Source organism: Piliocolobus tephrosceles, chromosome 3, assembly GCF_002776525.5.
Source record: "Piliocolobus tephrosceles isolate RC106 chromosome 3, ASM277652v3, whole genome shotgun sequence".
Classification (NCBI taxonomy): domain Eukaryota; kingdom Metazoa; phylum Chordata; class Mammalia; order Primates; family Cercopithecidae; genus Piliocolobus; species Piliocolobus tephrosceles.
In genome coordinates this window covers 148,706,038-148,724,556 of record NC_045436.1, presented here as the reverse complement: position 1 = coordinate 148,724,556, position 18,519 = coordinate 148,706,038, and the positions used below count along the sequence as shown (strand labels likewise).

The following is an 18,519-nucleotide window of genomic DNA, read 5'->3' as shown; positions in this document are numbered from 1 at the left end:
TCCACTGTAAAAGTTGTTTTCCTTCAGCACTTTAAGTATGTTATGCCACTGACACGTCATGTCTCTCCTGGACTGTAAGATTTCCACTGAAAAGTCTGCTGTCCGGTGTATTGGAGCTTCATTGTATGTTATTTGTTTCTTTTCTCTGCTGCTTTCAGGATCCTTTCTTTATCCTTGACCTTTGGGAGTTCGATTACTAATTGCCTTGAGTAGTCTTCTTTGGGTTAAATCTGCTTGGTGTTTTATAGCCTTCTTGTACTTTGATATTGATATATTTCTCTAAGTTTGGGAAGTTCTCTCTTATTATCTCTTTGAATGAGCTTTCTACCCCTATTTCTTTTTCTACCTCTCCTTATGGCCAATAACTCTTAGATTTGCCCTTTTGAGGCTATTTTCTAGATCTTGTAGGTGTGCATCATTTTTTTTCTTCTTTTTTTCTTCTGTGTCCTCTGAATATATTTTTAAATAGCATGTCTTCAAGTTCACTAATTCTTTATTCTGCTTGATTAATTCTACTGTTAAGAGACTATGATGCATTCTTCAGTACGTCACTTGTATTTTTCAACTCCAGAATTTCTGCTTGATTCTTTTTGTTTCAATCTCTTTGTTAAATTTATCTGATAGAATTTTGAATTCCTTCTCTGTGGTATCTTGAATTTCTTTGAGTTTCCTCAACACAGCTATTTTGAGTTCTCTGTCAGAAAAGTCATATATCTCTGTTTCTCCAGGATTGGTCCCTGGAGCTTTATTTAGTTCTTTTGGTGAGGTAATTTTTTTTTTTTTTTTTTTGGATGGTCTTCATGTTTGTGGATGCTCATCGGTATCTGGGCATTGAACAAGTAGGTATTCCTCATAGTCTTTCTAGTTTGGGCTTATTTGTACCTGTTCTTGGAAAGGCTTTTCAGCCATATCTAGTTTCACATATCTATGTGATCTAAGCCATATCTACATTAGAGGCACCCCAAGCCCAGTAATGCTATGGTTCTTGCCAACTCAGAGGTATCACCTTGGTGGTCTTGGACAAGGTCTGGAAGAATTCTCTGGATTACCAGGCAGAGACTCTTGTTCCCCAAACAAAAGTTTCTCTCTCTGTGCTGAGCCACCTGAAGCTGGGGGTGGGGTGACACAAGCACCCTTGTGGCCATGATCACTAGGACTGTGCTGAGTCAGACCTGAAGCCAGTACAGCACTGGATCTTACCCAAGTTCCGCTGTAACCACTATCTAGCTAGCTCCTATGTTTGTTCAAGGCCCTAAGGCTCTACAATCAACAGGGGGCAAAGCCAGCCAGGCTTGTGTCTTTCCATTCAGGGCAACAAGATACCCCAGGCCCTAGGCGGGAGATACGGACTGAAGTCAAAATCCTTAGAGATCTACCTGGTGCTCTATTCTACTGGGGCTGAGCTGTCACTCAAACCATAAGACAAGGCCATTTCCATTCTTCCCTCCCCTTTTCCCAGGAAAAGGATTCTCTCCCTATCACCATTACTGCCACAGACCCACAGGGAGTATTGCCAGGCTACTGCCAATGTTCACTTAAGGCCCAAGAGCTCCTCAGACAGTTTGTGGTAAGTGTTGCCAGGCCTAGGACACATCCTTCAGTCCAGAAATGCCATCCAAGAGCCAAGGCCTTGAATTAGGGACTCCAAGAGCTGGCCTGGTGCTCTACCCCACTGTGGCTGAGCTGTTACCTAAGGTGCAAGAAAAAGTCTACTTTACTCTTCCCTCTGCTTTTCTCAAGTGGAAGTAGTCTCTCCCTATAGCCACCACAGCTAGGAATGTGCTGGGTCTCACCTAAAGCCAGCATGTCTCAGAGTCTCACCCAAGGCCCACAGCACACTACCTGGGTATTCCTGCTGGTTATTCAGGGCCCAGGGGCTCTCTACTCAGCAGGTGATGGGTCTTGCCAGGACTTGATCCTTCCTTTCAAGGAAGGTGCAGTCCCTTCCGGCCCAGGGTGTGTCTATTAATGTCATCTAGGAGCTAGAGCCTGGAATGGGGCCCTCATGACTCTGCCTGGTGCCCCATCCTAATGTGGCTGAGCTGGTATCCTGTGGTGTAAGACAAAGTCCTCTTTACTTTTCCCTCTCTTTTCCTCAAGCACAAGGAAGGGGTCACTTTCATTGCTGTGAGCTGTGCTGCCTGGGTTTTTGGGACACGTGACACAGGTTCTCCCTTAGCCATTCTTGTGTCTCAGCAGATCAGGTGCCCCCCAGGTCCCCTGGCTCTGGCCCCAGTGCAGCACTGATGCCTTGCCTAGGAACCACAGTTCTTTGGCCTAGACTACCCTTCAAGTTTATTAGGATTTAGTCCAAGTTTATTAGGATTTAGTCCAAGTCCTTGGTTGAGGCTTGCCAAAACTCAAGTTCCAACAGCTGGAACGTATAATTTCCCTCTGGCTAGAGCTGGTTCAAATGCTCCCTCTGTGTGTGGGTAGAATGTAGGGTTGTGGCTTAGCTGATTTCAGCCTGGTTTTGCTTTCTGCTCTGATAGGGTAGCCCTGAGTTCAAATGCAAAGTTCCACAATCACTGCACTCTCCCTCCCCCAAACACACAGATTCTCTCTCCACGTCATGCAGCCACTGCCAAGGAATAGGTATCAGCAGTTCAAGATTGTCTTTCCTAAGACAATCTTTAGTGCCTCTTTAGTGCCTCTTTCAGCAATATGAAGTTAAAACCAGGTACTGTGATTGCGTATCTGATTTTTGGTTTTTATAAAGGTGCTTGTGTTTGTAGATGATGGTTGTTAAATTTGGTGTTCCTGTGGGGCAGTGAAGCAAAGATCAGTGGAGGCTTCTATTTGGCCATCTTGTTCTGCCCTTCCCCAAGAGCATCCTCTTATATAACCCCAGGACAATGTTCAAAAGCAAGTAATTCACATCAATTTAATACCATTACTTAATCTACAGACCTTATTCAGATTTTACCAATTATGTCAATAATGACCTTTTAGCAAGAAGGACATGCAGTACATCGGTTGTCATGTCTCTTAAATCTCCTCGAATTTGGAAGCATTCTTCTGTCTTTCTTTGCTTTTTCATAACATTACATTATTTTAAAAGTACAGGCCAGTTGCTTTGCAGAATACCCCTCATGTTTCAACTCAGAGTATGCTCTTTTGTCAGAAAATCTCAGAAGTGAGGCTAAGTTCTCAGTGCCTCCTGTCAGAAGCCACATGCCATTGATTTGTCTCATTGTGGCACTATTACCTTTGACTACTTGGTTGAGGCCCTGTATGCCAGGTTTCTCCAGTGTAAGAATACTATTTTATCCTTAATCATATTGGGGGGGGGGCTACTTTGAGACTAAATGTCCTGTCCTCCTCAAAATTTCACCCACTAGTCCTACCATCCATTGATACTTCTCACTGACATCAGTTATTATGATGATGGCTATCAAATGGTGGTTTTTCTAGTTCCAGTATTTCTCGTATGTTTGTTAGCTGGTTTCCTACTTGTAAGGTAGAGTGTTCCCTTTCCCTTTATGTATCTTAGTGTGGACTCATAAGTCCTTGTTTTATTCAATGGGCTATAATGCTGTATATTAGTAATTATTTTAATACTCCAGTTGTTCCACTTTGGCCAGTAAAACCTCTACAAGTGGATTCCTGTGTCCTTTTAGAATGTCCCTGTCATTCTTCAAAGCTATCACTATTTAAAGGGAGCTCTTTCCAGACGGGTTGAGTCTTTTTCTATATGCCCTTGAGTTCCTGATGAATACTCAGTTAATTTCTCTGTCTGGTTAGAAAACTCCTTGGCTTCTCTGGACTTCCCCCTTCCCCGACCTCCATTGCTACCCTCCCAGCAAGGAGGCTTCACCAGTGACTGACATGGCATTAGCATGACCTTCTTTAAACACTGAACAGAGTCAGCCCCCAACACAAGGCTGCAGGAGCAGGCAGCAGCAGCAATGGGTGGACACAGCCATCCTAATGGTGTTTGTTTTTCCCCTATGTAAACCCAGCAGCGGTTGTGAAGGATTTGCCCTTCGTTGCCTGTTGCTTTTTTTACGCCAAAGAGAAAGCAAATCTTGATTTTGCTCTGTAATAAAGGGTACCCAACAACTGAATTCTTACCTTTAAGCTAGCTGTTGCCAAAAGGCAGGCAAGGAAGAAAGCTAATAGACTGCTCATTTTGAACCCAATCTTACATCAAAAGAGCATATTTTTTTCATTGCTGTATATTGCATGCTAGACCCAGAGTATTTCCTTGTTGCCCCTGGACTTAGGAGAAGTCCTAAACGCAAGATGTAGAAGTGGGAGTGACATATGAAAAAAGAAATGAATTACACTTTATATGACACATCATATAAGGAAGAATAATTGTGGACACAGGCATGCAGGGGTTGGGCGTGAGTACATTAGTCCCCACCCTTTTCGTCAGCAGTCACACAACCTTGGACATTAGAGCTTATCCGTCTGATCTAGAGAAGGAATGTTGCTGGGGAAGGAACACTCAGGGCGAGGTGAGAGGACAGAACCTCTAACCAGGAAGAGGCTGTCCCTGCCAAGCTCCGGAGAGGCGCAGAAGCATGACCCTCAGGTATGGGACCAGGTCTATAGGAAACCCATGTGGTGTGCCCTAACGGGAGGCAAGCGGGGGAGGAACCAAACTGGAAACCTGATTCTGAAAGAGGAAAACCACCACAACATCCTTTGTAATTGCACAGCTTGGAAGAACAGTATAGATCCTGTGGTTTTCCTGGGGAAGGAGGGGAGCCTGAAAGCCACAGATGATGTCTATTTCCTTCAGAAGCAGGGAAGGGGCAGTTTTCGAGTGCGGCTATTAAATCTCTGCAGTCACTTCATTCAGTGCAGCCTGCTCCTGTGGTCTTGGCTATAGCAGCAGAAGGCGGGGATGGAGGGTGCCCCAGGGTCAGTCTTGAGCAGCCTCTGAGGAGCTGGGAGTGCAAGGTGTCACTCTGGATGTGTCTGCCTGTTTTTCCTCACCTTCTTGCCTCCCTTCGTCTTTCCTCCCTCCTTTCTTTCCTCCTTTCTTTTGCCTTCCCCTGTACACCTTTTGGATTCACCATCGTAAAGTTGACCTGAGATTTTTCAATGAGTAATGTTTTATGATTGCTTCAGTTACATTATTACAATCCAGTCTGCCTTGCTGGTTTTTCAAACACTTCTAAGCTCTTTTCTCCTTTTCTTTGACCTTTTTTTGTTTTGTTTTTACTACCTATCCTCCTGACCAGTTGTCATTGTTTGTTGGTTTGTTTACTTTTAAGGAGTCCAAGATAAACAAAGTATTGCAGGCATGAAAAGGGTCAAGATTTCAGAGTGAATTGTGGAGGGGGAGGGTCAGGAGGGGACAGGAGAGGTGTGGAGGGAGGGGAGGGGAGGGGAGAGGTGTGGAGGGAGGGGAGGGGAGAGGAGAGGTGTGGAGGGAGAAGAGGAGGTGCATGTGCTGCTTCTCGCCTGTCTTATTTATCCAGTTCATCTATGAATTATCAGCAGAAAAAGGAAGGTGAAGGAGGAGTAGAGGCTGGGGACAAAATCCTGGGCTTTGAAATGGGGTAATTTAAGAGTATTCTGAAAGGTACAATGTTACACATGTGTACACAGTTCCACAGAGAGAGTGATTTTTCTCTCTATGGGACTGTTGTTGTACTTGGGGTCTTCTGTCTTTCAACTGTTGTCACAGCTGATAGAAATATACCATTTAGCCCTTATTCCAGAAACAAGTCCGACTTGACATTGTTAATACTCTTGTTTGTATGCATAGGTTCTGGCAACTAGATCATATCTTTCTTGGATACTAGACCTCCATCTTTTTCTTTTGGCGGGGGTGGGGAGTGTTTTAATATGCTGTATCCAAACAGGGGTGGGTAAGACACCCCTGGTCTGTGTTTATTATGAATGTTTGCTCATATGATCCCCAACAACACCATATAGTAGAAATATTATTATCCCCATTTACAGATCAAGTGACTGAGGCCCAAAGTCCCATAGTAGCAGGGTTTTCCGTCTCCTGAGCCCACCCTTGTAACACCTGGGTGACGTGGCTAGCACAAACTGGAAATGTCTTGATTGGTTGCAGACACACAACAAGTTCACTGATAGTGCTCTCATTTTTAATCTATAGCCATTAAATCATTCATTCATTCCACATTTATTGACTGCCTGCTGTGTGCCAGGTGCTATCCTAAGTGCTGAGGATTAGGCTTGAAGAAGGGTGGAATAGGTGGGTCAAAAACAAATCTATGACAGAATGTCCAGTGGTGACGCATGCTAGGAAGAAAACTGAAGCACAGTAAGGAAAGAAAGGGTGGCAAGAGATGCAGGGCTGGCCCGAGGGACTCTTCTGCATTCCATGAGTCCTCCCAGGAAGAGTTGGAAGGACAAGGGGGGTTTGGTCCTCAAGCATGAAGTGATTTGGGGATGTTACTAGTTTTCTGTGCTGCTGCAGCAAATTACTACAAACTGAGGGGTTTAAAACAATGGAAGCGGCCGGGTGCGATGGCTCACGCCTGTAATCCCAACACTTTAGGAGGCCGAGGTCGGTGGATCACCTGAGGTCAGGAGTTCAAGACCAGCCTGGCCAACACGGTGAAAACCCATCTCTACTAAAAATACAAAAATTAGCTGGGCATGGTGGCAGGCACCTGTAATCCCAGCTACTTGGGAGGCTGAGGCAGGAGAATCACTTGAACCCGGGAGGCAGAGGTTGCAGCGAGCCGAAATCGTGCCATTGCACTCCAGCCTGGGTGACAGAGTGAGACTCTGTCTCAAAAAAACAAACAAAACAAAACAAAACAAAAACAATGGAAGCATATTCTCTCCCGGTTCTAGAGACCAGAAGTCTGAAATTGGTATCAGTGGGCTTGATCCAGGGCTGAGTATCAGGGATCAAGGTGTCACCAGGGCCACACTCTTTCCAGAGGCTCGAGGAGTAAATCTCTTCCTTGCCTCTTCCAACTTGGGGGGCTGCCAGTGCTCCTTGATTTGTGACCTCCTTGCTCCGATCTCTGCCTTTTTGGTCACATTGCCTCTTCCTCTTCCTCTTCTGTCTATAATCAAATGTCCCTCCGCCTCCCTCTCATAAGCATTTATTTAATTGTATTTAGAGTCCGCCCAGATAAACTAGGCAGATTGTACCATCTCAAAATCCTACACTTCATCACATCTGCAAATACCTTTAATCTGGGGACTCAGGTGACATATGAGGTATTATTTACAGGTTTCAGGAATTAGGATGTGGATATTTGGAGGACATTTTTCAGCCTACCATAGGGAGTTATTTGTGGATTTTATTTTTTTAATGTAAATCTAGTCCCTTTTAACTGACCAAGCCATCTATACTTCTTAAAAAGCACCAATCATGTTCACTGTGGCAAAAGCTTATGGAGCAGCATCCCTGGAAATTCATCCATGATTGAAAGAAGGAAGGAGGGATGACAGGGGAGACAGAGACACAGCCAGCAATGAATGATCTCTCTTTCTGGTGCCTGTGTTTCATGGAGACAGGGGACTGGGGATGCAGATTCTGTTTTGGCTTGTCTTTTTAAAGGCTGTAGGCCCGGCACAGTGGCTCATGCCTGTAATCCCAAACCTTTGGGAGGCCAAGACAGCCAGATCACTTGAGATCAGGAATTTGAGACCAGCATGGCCAACGTGGCAAAACCCTGTCTCTACTAAAAATACAAAGATTAGCCAGGCATGGTGGCACCCACCTGTAAACCCAGCTACTTGGGAGGCTGAGGCAGGAGAATCACCTGAACCTGGGAGGCGGAGTTTGCGCCACTACACTCCAGCTTAGGCGACAGAGTGAGACTGTGTCTCAAAAAAATAATAACAATAAAGGCTGTAGATATTAGAAATGAAAAGTAACTTAGAGATGCTTCCATACTCATTTTTAGGCTATTCTGAGGAAGGAAGAGGCCAATATGGTCAGTGTTACATGAAGAGAAGATTTTGTTCCAAAGGAAATGATCGGGAAAAGCCCAGCTTGGGGAGGGGCCAGGGAAGAGTGGGCAGGTGGGAAATGAGTCCATCTTCTGCCAGGAAGCCTAAGGGGGCATGTCTTTGAGCTAAAAAGAACAGGTCCACGAATCATAGTTGAGATGTTGAGACTGACCCAGCGGCGGGAAAAGCAACACAGGATAAATTTAGTGTGGTTGAATCTTGTGCAATGACTCAGGCTGTCACGCTCCTCAGTGTCTGAATCATGGGACACAATAGATCCACCAGCTTATTCCAGCATCCTTTAACCCTTGAGGAGCAAATGCCCTGGCAAGGAGCCCGCTCAGAATCCCCTCCCCCTCCTGCTGCTGCTGCACAGTGGGCTGTGCCCTGGTGAGGTTCCTGTGTCCTCTGTAGAAGGTAACAGATTAGGAAACGGCAGAAGTCCCTTCTCTGTCTAGCATCCTTCCACCTTCTTCTCCAGACATAACCCCAGGGTGGGGAGAAAGGTCTGACACAGAGGCAAGTGTCAGTGAACGTCTGAGAACTCTGAAGCAGTGATGGAAATGGGGTGTTCCTGGTAACCAGCGCCCTCTCTGACCCATGTGGTAGTTACCCTTTTGCCAAAATGTGTGACTATTAATGCATTTTGAGTCTCTAGGGGAAAAAAAAAAAAAAAGCAAACTTAATTCCTACTAATAGATCACTCACTGTTTTCTCTACCTTTTACGCTTTCTTTTCCAGGTGATAACAGAAAACAATCCAGATGGGGTGCAGGTGCTGTAAAATAATACAAAGGTAAAGCTGGAGAAATACTACTTCTAAATGGAGGAATTTGTGATGAGCGTGGAGTCACTTTTAAAGACCATGCATGTATTCAGTGCATTTATCCAGCTTGGGACATGATCAACATTGCCAACACGTTAAGAGTTTGGAACTGTTATCATATCATTTAAAAGAACACGTGCCCTAGATTTTTTTAACTTTTTTTGCTCACTTCTCAAAGCATGTCGGGAACACCATCATTTTCTGAGGCTGAATTTGGTCTGGGTTTCTGAGGATGCCTGAAATGGCATCGCTGAAAATAAATCACCCCAATCACATATGTGCTTTTAATTTTGTCCACACTGCATTTCATAAAACTGTGAGAAATATGAACATAAACTTCTAACTAAGACAAAGGGAAGAAAAGTAACTGATGATCTTGCTTTCTTAACAAATATACTGTCTTTTTAATTGTAGCTCTATTCTAGACACATACATAAATAAGCTTTATACCACTATAATCATAATGTGATGTTTGGCTTTATTCAAAAAATATGTATTATAAGTATCATTCCTGTGACTGCAGACTTCATATTTATCATTTTAATGACTGCAAAATATTCCACTGAGAGGTTGTACTCCTTATGGCCCTAGCACACTTGTTTTATTTATTTTTTATTTTAAAATTCTATGAACCACTTTGTATTTTACTTTACCCCCTACCCCTCCTTCCTCCTTTTGGCTCTCTTCTTAAGATGTATTTCCGGCAGAACCTTGTTTTTGTTTTTCAAGACTGTCCTGCTCTGTCATCCAGGTTGGAATGCAGGGGCGTGATCTCAGCTCACTGCAGCCTCCGCCTCCCAGGTTCAAGCGATTCTCCTACCTCAGCCTCCCGAGTAGCTGGGATTACAGGTGCCCACCACCACGCCCAGCTAACTTTTGTACTTTTAGTAAAGATGGGGTTTCACCATGTCAGTCGGGCTGGTCTCGAACTCCTGACCTCAAGTGATCCACCCGCCTTGGCCACCCAAACTGCTGAGATTACAGGTGTGAGCCACCGAACATTTTTATACCAACTATATCTATTTGATTTAGACACCCTTATCTAGGTTGAAAAGAGTAATCACAGAAATTAAATTAGCAGGTTTCGTAGAAAGAAGCAGGGCCTGTGGTAAAAATCTTTAATGATGGAGCAGACCTGACTGGTTTTTCATTGTCCTCCCTGCAGCTATCTCTTTGATCCAGTTCAAGTGTCCTCTCCTGGCTATGTCAATGAAGTCAACAGCTGCAAGCTAGATGAAGACGACACTGATAAATTGAAAGGCAAATGGAACAGTGAAGTCCTGGTGCAGAAAAATGACTCTCAGAGGCAGGGCTCAAAAAAGACTGAGAGCAGCAGCAGGACAGCTAATCCACGGGAGCCCTGCTGGCCTCACCAGGGGCTGCTCCTGCAGGGGGATGCTGGAGGGGAACACCCTGCCTGCGGCATCAATGGCATCGGCCCTGCTGCCGCTCCACAGCCCACTGGGAATCCCAGCCCTGCCCAGGATGACAGGGGCTCCTGGACCAGTACTGAAAATACTGGAGTTCCCCCAACTCAACCCTTCCTGGAAGGCGGGGGCACCAGGAAACAGGACTGTGTGCTACTGGCCTCAGAAGGAACCCAAGTCATGAGAAATGGAGACTCCAGAGCTCCTTCTGAGGCAGAAAGTTTTGCCTTGGAAGTACAAGACCATGTCTTGCAGATACCAGCCCCAGATTACCTTCAGCATGGGGGCCCAGCTGGAGACAACATTGACCATAATGAAAAGGACTGTGTTTTCAAGAACCATACTGAGGATGAGTCCCTTGAGGGAATTCAGCCCACAGTAGGGGAGCGTGGTTTGAATACACCCTTCTCTGGGAGGAGAAGCTGGGATTCATTGAATGAGGATGTGGAAACAGAAGTTCTAAGCATCTGCTTTAATGAGAAGGGTCCTGCTCATGCCATGCCTGTGGTTGACTCAGGAAACAGGCAGGAGGATGCCCATGGCTCCGATGGAGACGGAGATGGGGAGATTGTGGACGAGGATGCAGCGGTGGCGGAGGCCCTTGCGGCTTTAGAAGCTGCTACTGCAGGAGAAGATTTGGATGAGGCTGATTAGGGGAGGGGATTTGCACAGGGAAGTAAGCTGGTGTCATGCTGAGCATGCAGATGCATTTGCTCCCTGGATGCAGAGCAGGTGATTCTCCCAGCATGCACCAGTGCAGCCTTACCAGTTGTTTACATCCAGCATCTGTTCTGATTGTCAGCATCTGTCCCATGCTGCTTGTCACATATCTGGAGTTTCACTCTGTGTCGATGAGCTGTTGTTCAGGACACTAGGAGAAAAATCTGAGTAGGTCATTGTGCCCATGTCCACAGAAAGTGCAGAAATTGAACAGCTTGCTTGACAACCCTCAGACATCTTTGAGCACTTGGTGCAGATGTTTATGAGAATACTCTAAGATCTCAACCCTTGATCCCAAAGGCACACAATCACAGAGGATTCCTTTTGACTATAACTGTTTACCTTGCTTTTGAGAGCCAAACAGTGTACCCAACCTGGAAAAAGTAACTACCCCAATTAAAGTGCCTCATGTGTCCCCAGAACGTGGCTTGACTTCAGGGACAATTCACCCAGGGAACTAAGAACTAACCAGTTGTTCAACAGCGGGTTAAGCTCAGCAGTTTTCACAGTAGAGCAGAAGTCCTCAGGAAACAAAAGGTTAGTCATTAGCTGAGATGTGATTTTAAAACACCCTGACCTTAACTTTTTTACATTATTGCTTTTAAATCTCCTTTGGGATTGGGGAGGCTTGGCCAACATAGTCTTAAAACTGCTTGTGTCATATTTGGGTTTTAAATTCATGACTTTCAGAACAGCAAAGCCATATATGAATGTTTTTATGCCATTAAATGTCTGATTCTAATTAAAATATAACAACGTATGTGTCTTTCTGTCTTAACTCAAAGGTGGTTCTAATTTTCTCAGAATATCAGTGACCCTGGATGTTACTTTCAATGTAAAGAGCTAATCTAGATGGCTGGGCGCGGTGGCTCACGGCTGTAATCCCAGCACTTTGGGAGGCCGAGGCGGGTGGGTGGATCTTGAGGTCAGGAGTTCGAGACCAGCCTGGCCAAAATAGTGAAACCCCATCTCTACTAAAAATACAAAAAATTAGCCGGGCGTGGTGGTGGGCGCCTGTAATCCCAGCTACTTGGGAGGCTGAGGCAAGGAGAATTGCTTGAACCCAGGAGGTAGAGGTTGCAGTGAGCCAAGATTGCGCCACTGCACTCCAGCCTGGGCAGCAGTACGAGATCCCATCTCAAAAAAAAAAAAAAAAAAAAAAAAATGCTAAGCTAAGCACAGTGGCTCATGTCTGTAATCTCAGCACTTTGGAAGACTGACGTGAGAGAACTGCCAAGGCCAGGAATTCAAGACCAACCTGGGTAATTTAACGAGACCCCATCTCTATGAAAAAAAAAAAAAAAAGAGCTAGACTACAAAATTATACTCAAGGAAGGGACCAAGTTGGTTTGCAGAGCCATGACTTTGGCTTTCTCTCTCTCAAGTTAAACTTGATGCCATAACTAAGTGTCCTGATCTTACCACAAAGATGAACAAGCCCTCTCTGGATTTCAGCCTTCTAATTCACTGAAACAAGGTCAACCATTCTAACATAACTCAATGGAGAATTTAAAGGCATTAAGGATGCTCAAAACTATTTAGAAAAAAAAAATCCACATGGAAGATGCTTTAGTTTGATGTTTTGTAACACAGAATTGAAATCTCACTGAACTTTGTTTGATTTCCAGCTTTGCCATGTGACTTTGGGCAAGTTATGTATCCCTTCTCTTTACCCATCTGGGAAGTGAGAATAATAAGAGTATGTGCTTGTAAAGATTAAATGAAATGATGTGTTTAGCACAGTGCTTGGGACACTAGGCACTCAAAAATGATGTCTTACCAGTTGAAAACAATTCCTTTAACAAACATTTTTACATCCTCACAACTGAAAACTCTAATACTGGGAGGTGTATATAATGTCATTATTTGATTTTGATAATTATTTAGTATAAAACATGATTTCTGAGCCTTCCAGCACCTTTAAGGATGGCACCCTTACAAATGCTTAATGAACATATGTTACCCTGGGTTTGTTTGGTATTGTGATGACAAGCCATCGCAAGTGACCTCTATATACAGGGTCACTCAGAGTCCTTAAAAAGATAAACTCTTGGCATTGTTAATTGCATTAGAGGTATGTCTCCTTTTGTATTTAGTACACCAAATACTTGATATTTCAGAATGCTTATTCCTTCAGTGACTTCCTAAGTGTATCAGTCGGGATTATGTTCAGTTGTATGGGATGAATGTTTTATACAAATAGAGGTTTATTTACCTCCTATGTAAAAGAAGTCTGGAGTTAGTGATCCAGGGTGGCAGATACAGGGTATCACTGACCCATGTATCAGTGACCCACATATCAATGGCCCATGTGTCAATGACCGGCGTATGAATGACCTATGTTTCTTCAGTCATGTTGGTTTCCTTCTCAACGTCACTTTGTAGTCCAAAATGACTGCTGTGGCTTCAGTCATTACATTTACATTCCACGTTGGAGAAAGAATAGGTCAAAAACCTCACTCCCACTCTATTGAGGACCTCACAGAAGTATAATTCATCCCTTCCACATATACTCCCTTTGGTCAAAATCTGGTCACTTGGCCACATCTAGCTGCAAAAGAGACTAGGAAAGTTGTCTTTCTAGTGGTGTGCATGGCTTTGCGAAATAGACTCAGCATGCAGTTACTGAGAAGGGGAAATGGACAATGTGTTTCAAGGCAGTCAGTTTACAGTCTCTGCCACAGGAGGCCTCAAAACCCAAACGCCTGGGATACAGCTGGTTTCAAAAGATTAGAAGATTGTGTGTACATTCAGTGTGGCACCAAAGGGGCTTCCACCTTTGGTCCAGGGGAAGGAGGACTGGACAGCTACTGCTGCTCCAACTTCCCATTGATATCTCCAAACCTGACGAAAGAAGAAATTCAGACAAGGAACGGGTGGGGTTAGGTATCAGGGCAGACAAGTCTCTTTCTCTTACCCAGACACACACTTTTGCATTTACGTATGTATATAATTTTACATCTTAGAACAGCTGCAGAGTTCACCATAACTGACAGCTCTCTAGTTTTAAAGATTCTCTTTTATGAATAACTGCTTCAAAAAGGTCGACAGATGGCCAATACTTTCAAGAGTTATTTAAAAGTAATTCTGGCCCCTTTCATCTTTACTCCAATATCCAGGCTCCCCCAAAGGAAATCAGAGGAAAGTAAAAAATCTTTAGGCTGAAAACTAATTCCAGCTTTAAGCCTTATCTACCAGGTTGTCTAACAGCGAGCTGTCTGAGCACGCTTATGTGTGTAGTGTCTTCTTGCTGCAGCTAGTGCCACCTCTTGTCAGAAAAGTGATGTTGAAAATAGCCAACCTTTTCAAACATTGTGGACAATTTGAAAGCACAATGCACTCTGATAGGAAGGCACTAACTGTGATTGGGGCGGACTTCACAGTTCTCCGTGAACCTTAAGCAATTGCATCACATGCATATTTACCATGTTAAATCCTGATTTTGAATTAAGATTATTTTATGTACATATTACACATAGGTTTCTTGAGCTAAGAAAGATTTAACTTTTTACTGAGGGAAAATAAACTATCATATAAATATGAAATTAAAATTTTTCCCCTCATTGCCAAAGCTGATGTAGTGAATAGTTATAACTGGAAAAACCAGATACCCAAAAGAATGAAGAGAATTTTAGGTCTCTTACATAGCACATGCCCAACTGTCTATGCTCAGTAAGTGCTGGCCATTCGTCATTTTCCTCCCTCTGCCCCACTCTGTCTCTCTGATTCTCTTCTCTTCCTACCTCTCCCATCCGTACCTCCAAGCAGGAGGCCTCAGAAAGAATGAATGAGACACCAGATGCAAGTACAAGCGGAAAGATCTCCTGACTTCCCAGGTTTGGTCATCTGTGTGCAACCATGCAGCAGACAGAGCACAGTCACTACTGCAGCACAGGATGTAGCCTCCTTTCCTGCACTTGGACTTGACTCTTCATCAAGGGCACTGCTTTTCACACAACCAGTCTTTATGATGAAAATGTAGAAATTGTTGCTTTCTGGGTTTGTTTCATTGTTTTTTTCTCTAGATTAAACCTCATGCATTTTAAAATCCTCTATTTTGGAGTTGGTGACAAACACAGACAAGCTGACATCTGTTTTTCATGGTAAATTATTTCCCTGTTGACTAATAGAACAATAAGTTGTTCATTTATGTATTTACTAAATTTGTAAGTTTCTCGTATGTATCAGGTTATAGAAAACACACCTAAGTGGTCTGCTAACTTCTGAAGCACTCCCAGCCACTTTAAGAAACATTTATATCCCAGCAAGTCAATATGTTGATCGTAGATGGTGCTTACCTGCACATTTAGTTACTTGGAGTCAACTATTAGCAATTTTTTTCAACGGAAATAACTGTACTAAACAAATGCCTTTGGCCCGAGATCTAAGTTAGTGTATGGCACAAGGGGGGCACTTAATACATATTTGTTGATTGGAAGAAGAAAATCTTTTCCCCGTCTGGTTGGGGAGACATCATGCAGCTAGCCAGGACTGTGCTGGATTGTGACATGGTGTAATAAAGGTATACATGGTGTATGTAATAAAGCGTGTGGGAGCACAAATCCATAGGAATTTGAGAAGTTAGGAATTGTATTATTATTCAGGCCCTTCACTCTCAGCCTACCCTGCTCTATTTGAATGATGAGGCTTGTGGTGGTCTGTGGAAAAGTGGACAGAGTAGAATTTGGGCAGCTGCTGAAGGTTTGGTCTCTAGAATGAGTCCTGTTACCCTAAGGACAGTAATCCCAAATTGAGACAAAAACTTTAAGGAAACCAATATTTGGGGCCAAGCAATGGGGAGCTTGGCCGACTTCATTTTTTAGTCATTTTGAACTCAATATTTAAAATCCTGGAGGAGAAGGGAAAAAAGGGTGTATATTCGTGTAATGACACCCAGATCTCACTGTTCTCTTGGCTCCTGGTGATGGGGGGAAAAATGGTGCACCCAGGGTTAACTCTTCAGTAACACCGGCAGCCAAGCGTCATGACCTGCAGGTCTTCAGAGGCCCTGCCCATGTGGCACGTGCCTGGTACTTCCCACACATGTGCCTCTGTAATCCTAATAAACCTGGGGTGAAATCTGTCTGTGCCTCTTGCTCGCTGTGTGACCTTTTGACTTTAAGTTTCTTAAAGTTTCTGAGCCTCACTTTTCTTATCTGTGAAATGGGGATCATTCCTATCTCTAAGAACTGAAAGCACACATTCTCAAACTTCAGTGTGCCCCTGAGGCATGTGGTGTGCTTGTTTAAAAGGCAGATTTCTGGACCTACCTCTAGCGATTCAGACTTAGTAGGTATTGAGTGGGGCCCTGGCATCTACTTTGTTTATGTAAGTAATTCTCCATACTTAGAGAAACACTTAAGACTCTAGCAGGGATTGCCACACCTTTTTTTATCTTGCACCAGTTATCAATAAAAAGTACTGCACACACCCTTAATATAAGCACTTTTACAACCATACTATCTTCTAACATGTTATATGCTTCATAGTATTTAGCAGTACTAAGATGAAGTAACAACATATCAGAGCATTAATTGTTTTTTTCACACCCCTGGGGTATGTGAAACCTACTTTGGAAACCACTGGTTTAGAAGATCAGATGAACTAGTACATATAAAAGCTTTCTGTAAATAAAAGCTTTCTGTAAATAGACAAAACTGGGCATATATATGTATATGTATGTGTGTGTGTGTGTGTGTGTGTGTATATATATTTTTTTTTTGACACGGAGTTTTGCTCTTGTTGCCCAGGCTGGAGTGCAATGGCACGATCTTGTCTCACCGCAACCTCTGCCTCCTGCCTCCAAGCAATTCTCCTGCTTCACCCTCCCGAGTAGCTGGGATTACAGGTATGTGCCACCACGCTAATTCTGTATTTTTACTAGAGACAGGGTTTCTCCATGTTGGTCAGGCTGGTCTCGAACTCCCTACCTCAGCTCATCCACCCACCTCGGCCTCCTAAAGTGCTGGGATTACAGGCGTGAGCTACCGCTCTCAGCCTGGGGCCAATATTTTTGAAAGCACATAGAGCATCCACATGAGTGTGAAGCACACACTTACAATACAAGCCCACCTGCAAATGCACTCACCACCACTGACCTGCAACTCTTCCTCCTCACCTGTGCTGCCCTCTGAGCCTCGTTCCTAGGAGACCTCTGTGTTTACTGCCTTTAAGCATTTTGGAATAGTTAATATAGAACTAAGGTAGAATATGACCTAGAGACCAAAAGGTAGGCAAAGAATTGTACTTATCTCCCTCATCAAAACTACACATTCCAAACTAAAATGAGTGAGGCCATTGAGGAACAGACTAATTAGAATACTTGTTTAGTCAGAATCTGGCTACTTTGAAAGCACAGCAATGCAATTTCTCTTGACATAAATGACCAACTTTTAAAAAATCCCAGAAAAATAATTCCATTTCTAAGTCCAACTAATTCTTTTCCATTCTCCAAAATATTCCTAAAGCTATGAAGAATGATAAACCTCAGAATTTACAAAAATCAGGAAGAGTTCACAGGCCACAGAAGGTCCATAACCTCTACTCATAGGCCGATGTGCTGCTCTTTCTGTCTTAGATGTTGATGCTTAGAAAGGAAACAAAAGCTTTACCAATTTCTGAATACACAAGATCTAGGGTCTAAGGTTTTCATGGCATCAGCCGTAAGCCAGGTGACAAACCATCAAGGACTGTTGTGGTTTTTAAATTAAAATTTATAGGGGCTGGGTGCGGTGGGTCACGCCTGTAATCCCAGCACTTTGGGAGGCCGAGGCAGGCGGATCACTTGAAGTCAGGAGTTCAGGCCAACATGGTGAAACCCTGTCTCTACTAAAAATACAAAAATTAGCCAGGGCTGGTGGTGCTCGCCTGTAATCCCAGCTACTTGGGAGGCTGAGGCAGGAGAATTGCTTGAATCCGAGAGTCAGAGGTTGCCGTGAGCCGAGATCATGCATCATGCCGGTGCACTCCAGCCTATATATATATAATATATAATACAGATTATTTTATATATCTATATAACTCCTCCTACAGCTACTTTTCTGCAAATAACTCATGAGTTCTTTTTGTTGGTTTGGTTGGTTGACTGCAAATGACGGAAACCCAAACTAGATAACAAAAGAATATCCTTGAATGTTCTGTTCTAGGAAATAAAGTGAAACTGTGTCTCAAAAAAAAACCAAAAAAGTTTATAGGAAAAAAATGCATAGAGAAAAAAATCTGCAAAGACACTACTTCAAAATAATTTGCCAAATATTAACATAGAAATTGTATTCAGTAATTAATTTCTGGGAGCCATCAAGTTATGGGTTTTGGTATTTTGTTGTTGTTTTTAGTATTTTTATAGGTATGAGTATAGCTTAACATTTTCAATACTGCTATGTGTTAAACACCAAGAGCAGCCAGCCTCGTTCTAAGTCCTGCACGGGAATCACCTCACTGAAGTCTACTGTGACACCATGAGCTGTAGGTATGACTGTCCCCATTTCACACATGGTAAAATGGAGGCTCAAACAGCTAAATAACTCATCCAGAATCACACAACCAGACAGTGGCAGAATCTCAACTGAACCCAGATTGAACAACAAACCGGTGCCTTTATTTATTTATTTATTTATTTATTTATTTATTTATTTATTTATTT

The 18,519-nt window shown here is 43.5% G+C and overlaps 2 protein-coding genes across 3 annotated transcripts in view; one reads left to right on the top strand and one right to left on the bottom strand.

Annotated features, from left to right (window-relative positions):
* The window catches only part of C3H4orf19 (chromosome 3 C4orf19 homolog), a 32,986-nt gene extending 19,653 nt beyond the window's left edge, over positions 1-13,333 (top strand). The window contains exons 1-3 of one of the 2 annotated variants that reach the window (XM_023224530.2): positions 4,387-4,540; positions 8,647-8,700; positions 9,896-13,333. In XM_023224530.2, the coding sequence (XP_023080298.2) occupies positions 8,669-8,700; positions 9,896-10,811 (948 nt within the window). In that variant the 5' untranslated portion in view covers positions 4,387-4,540; positions 8,647-8,668 and the 3' untranslated portion in view covers positions 10,812-13,333. Of the gene's footprint in view, positions 1-4,386; positions 4,541-8,646; positions 8,701-9,895 lie in introns of those variants that run through there. The other variant, XM_023224531.3, reaches the window with a different exon arrangement.
* Positions 10,611-18,519, bottom strand: part of RELL1 (RELT like 1) — a 100,479-nt gene continuing 92,570 nt past the window's right edge. The window contains exon 7 of the mRNA XM_023224533.1: positions 10,611-11,028. The gene's annotated coding sequence lies outside the window, so the exon portion shown is untranslated. The remainder of the gene's footprint in view (positions 11,029-18,519) is intronic.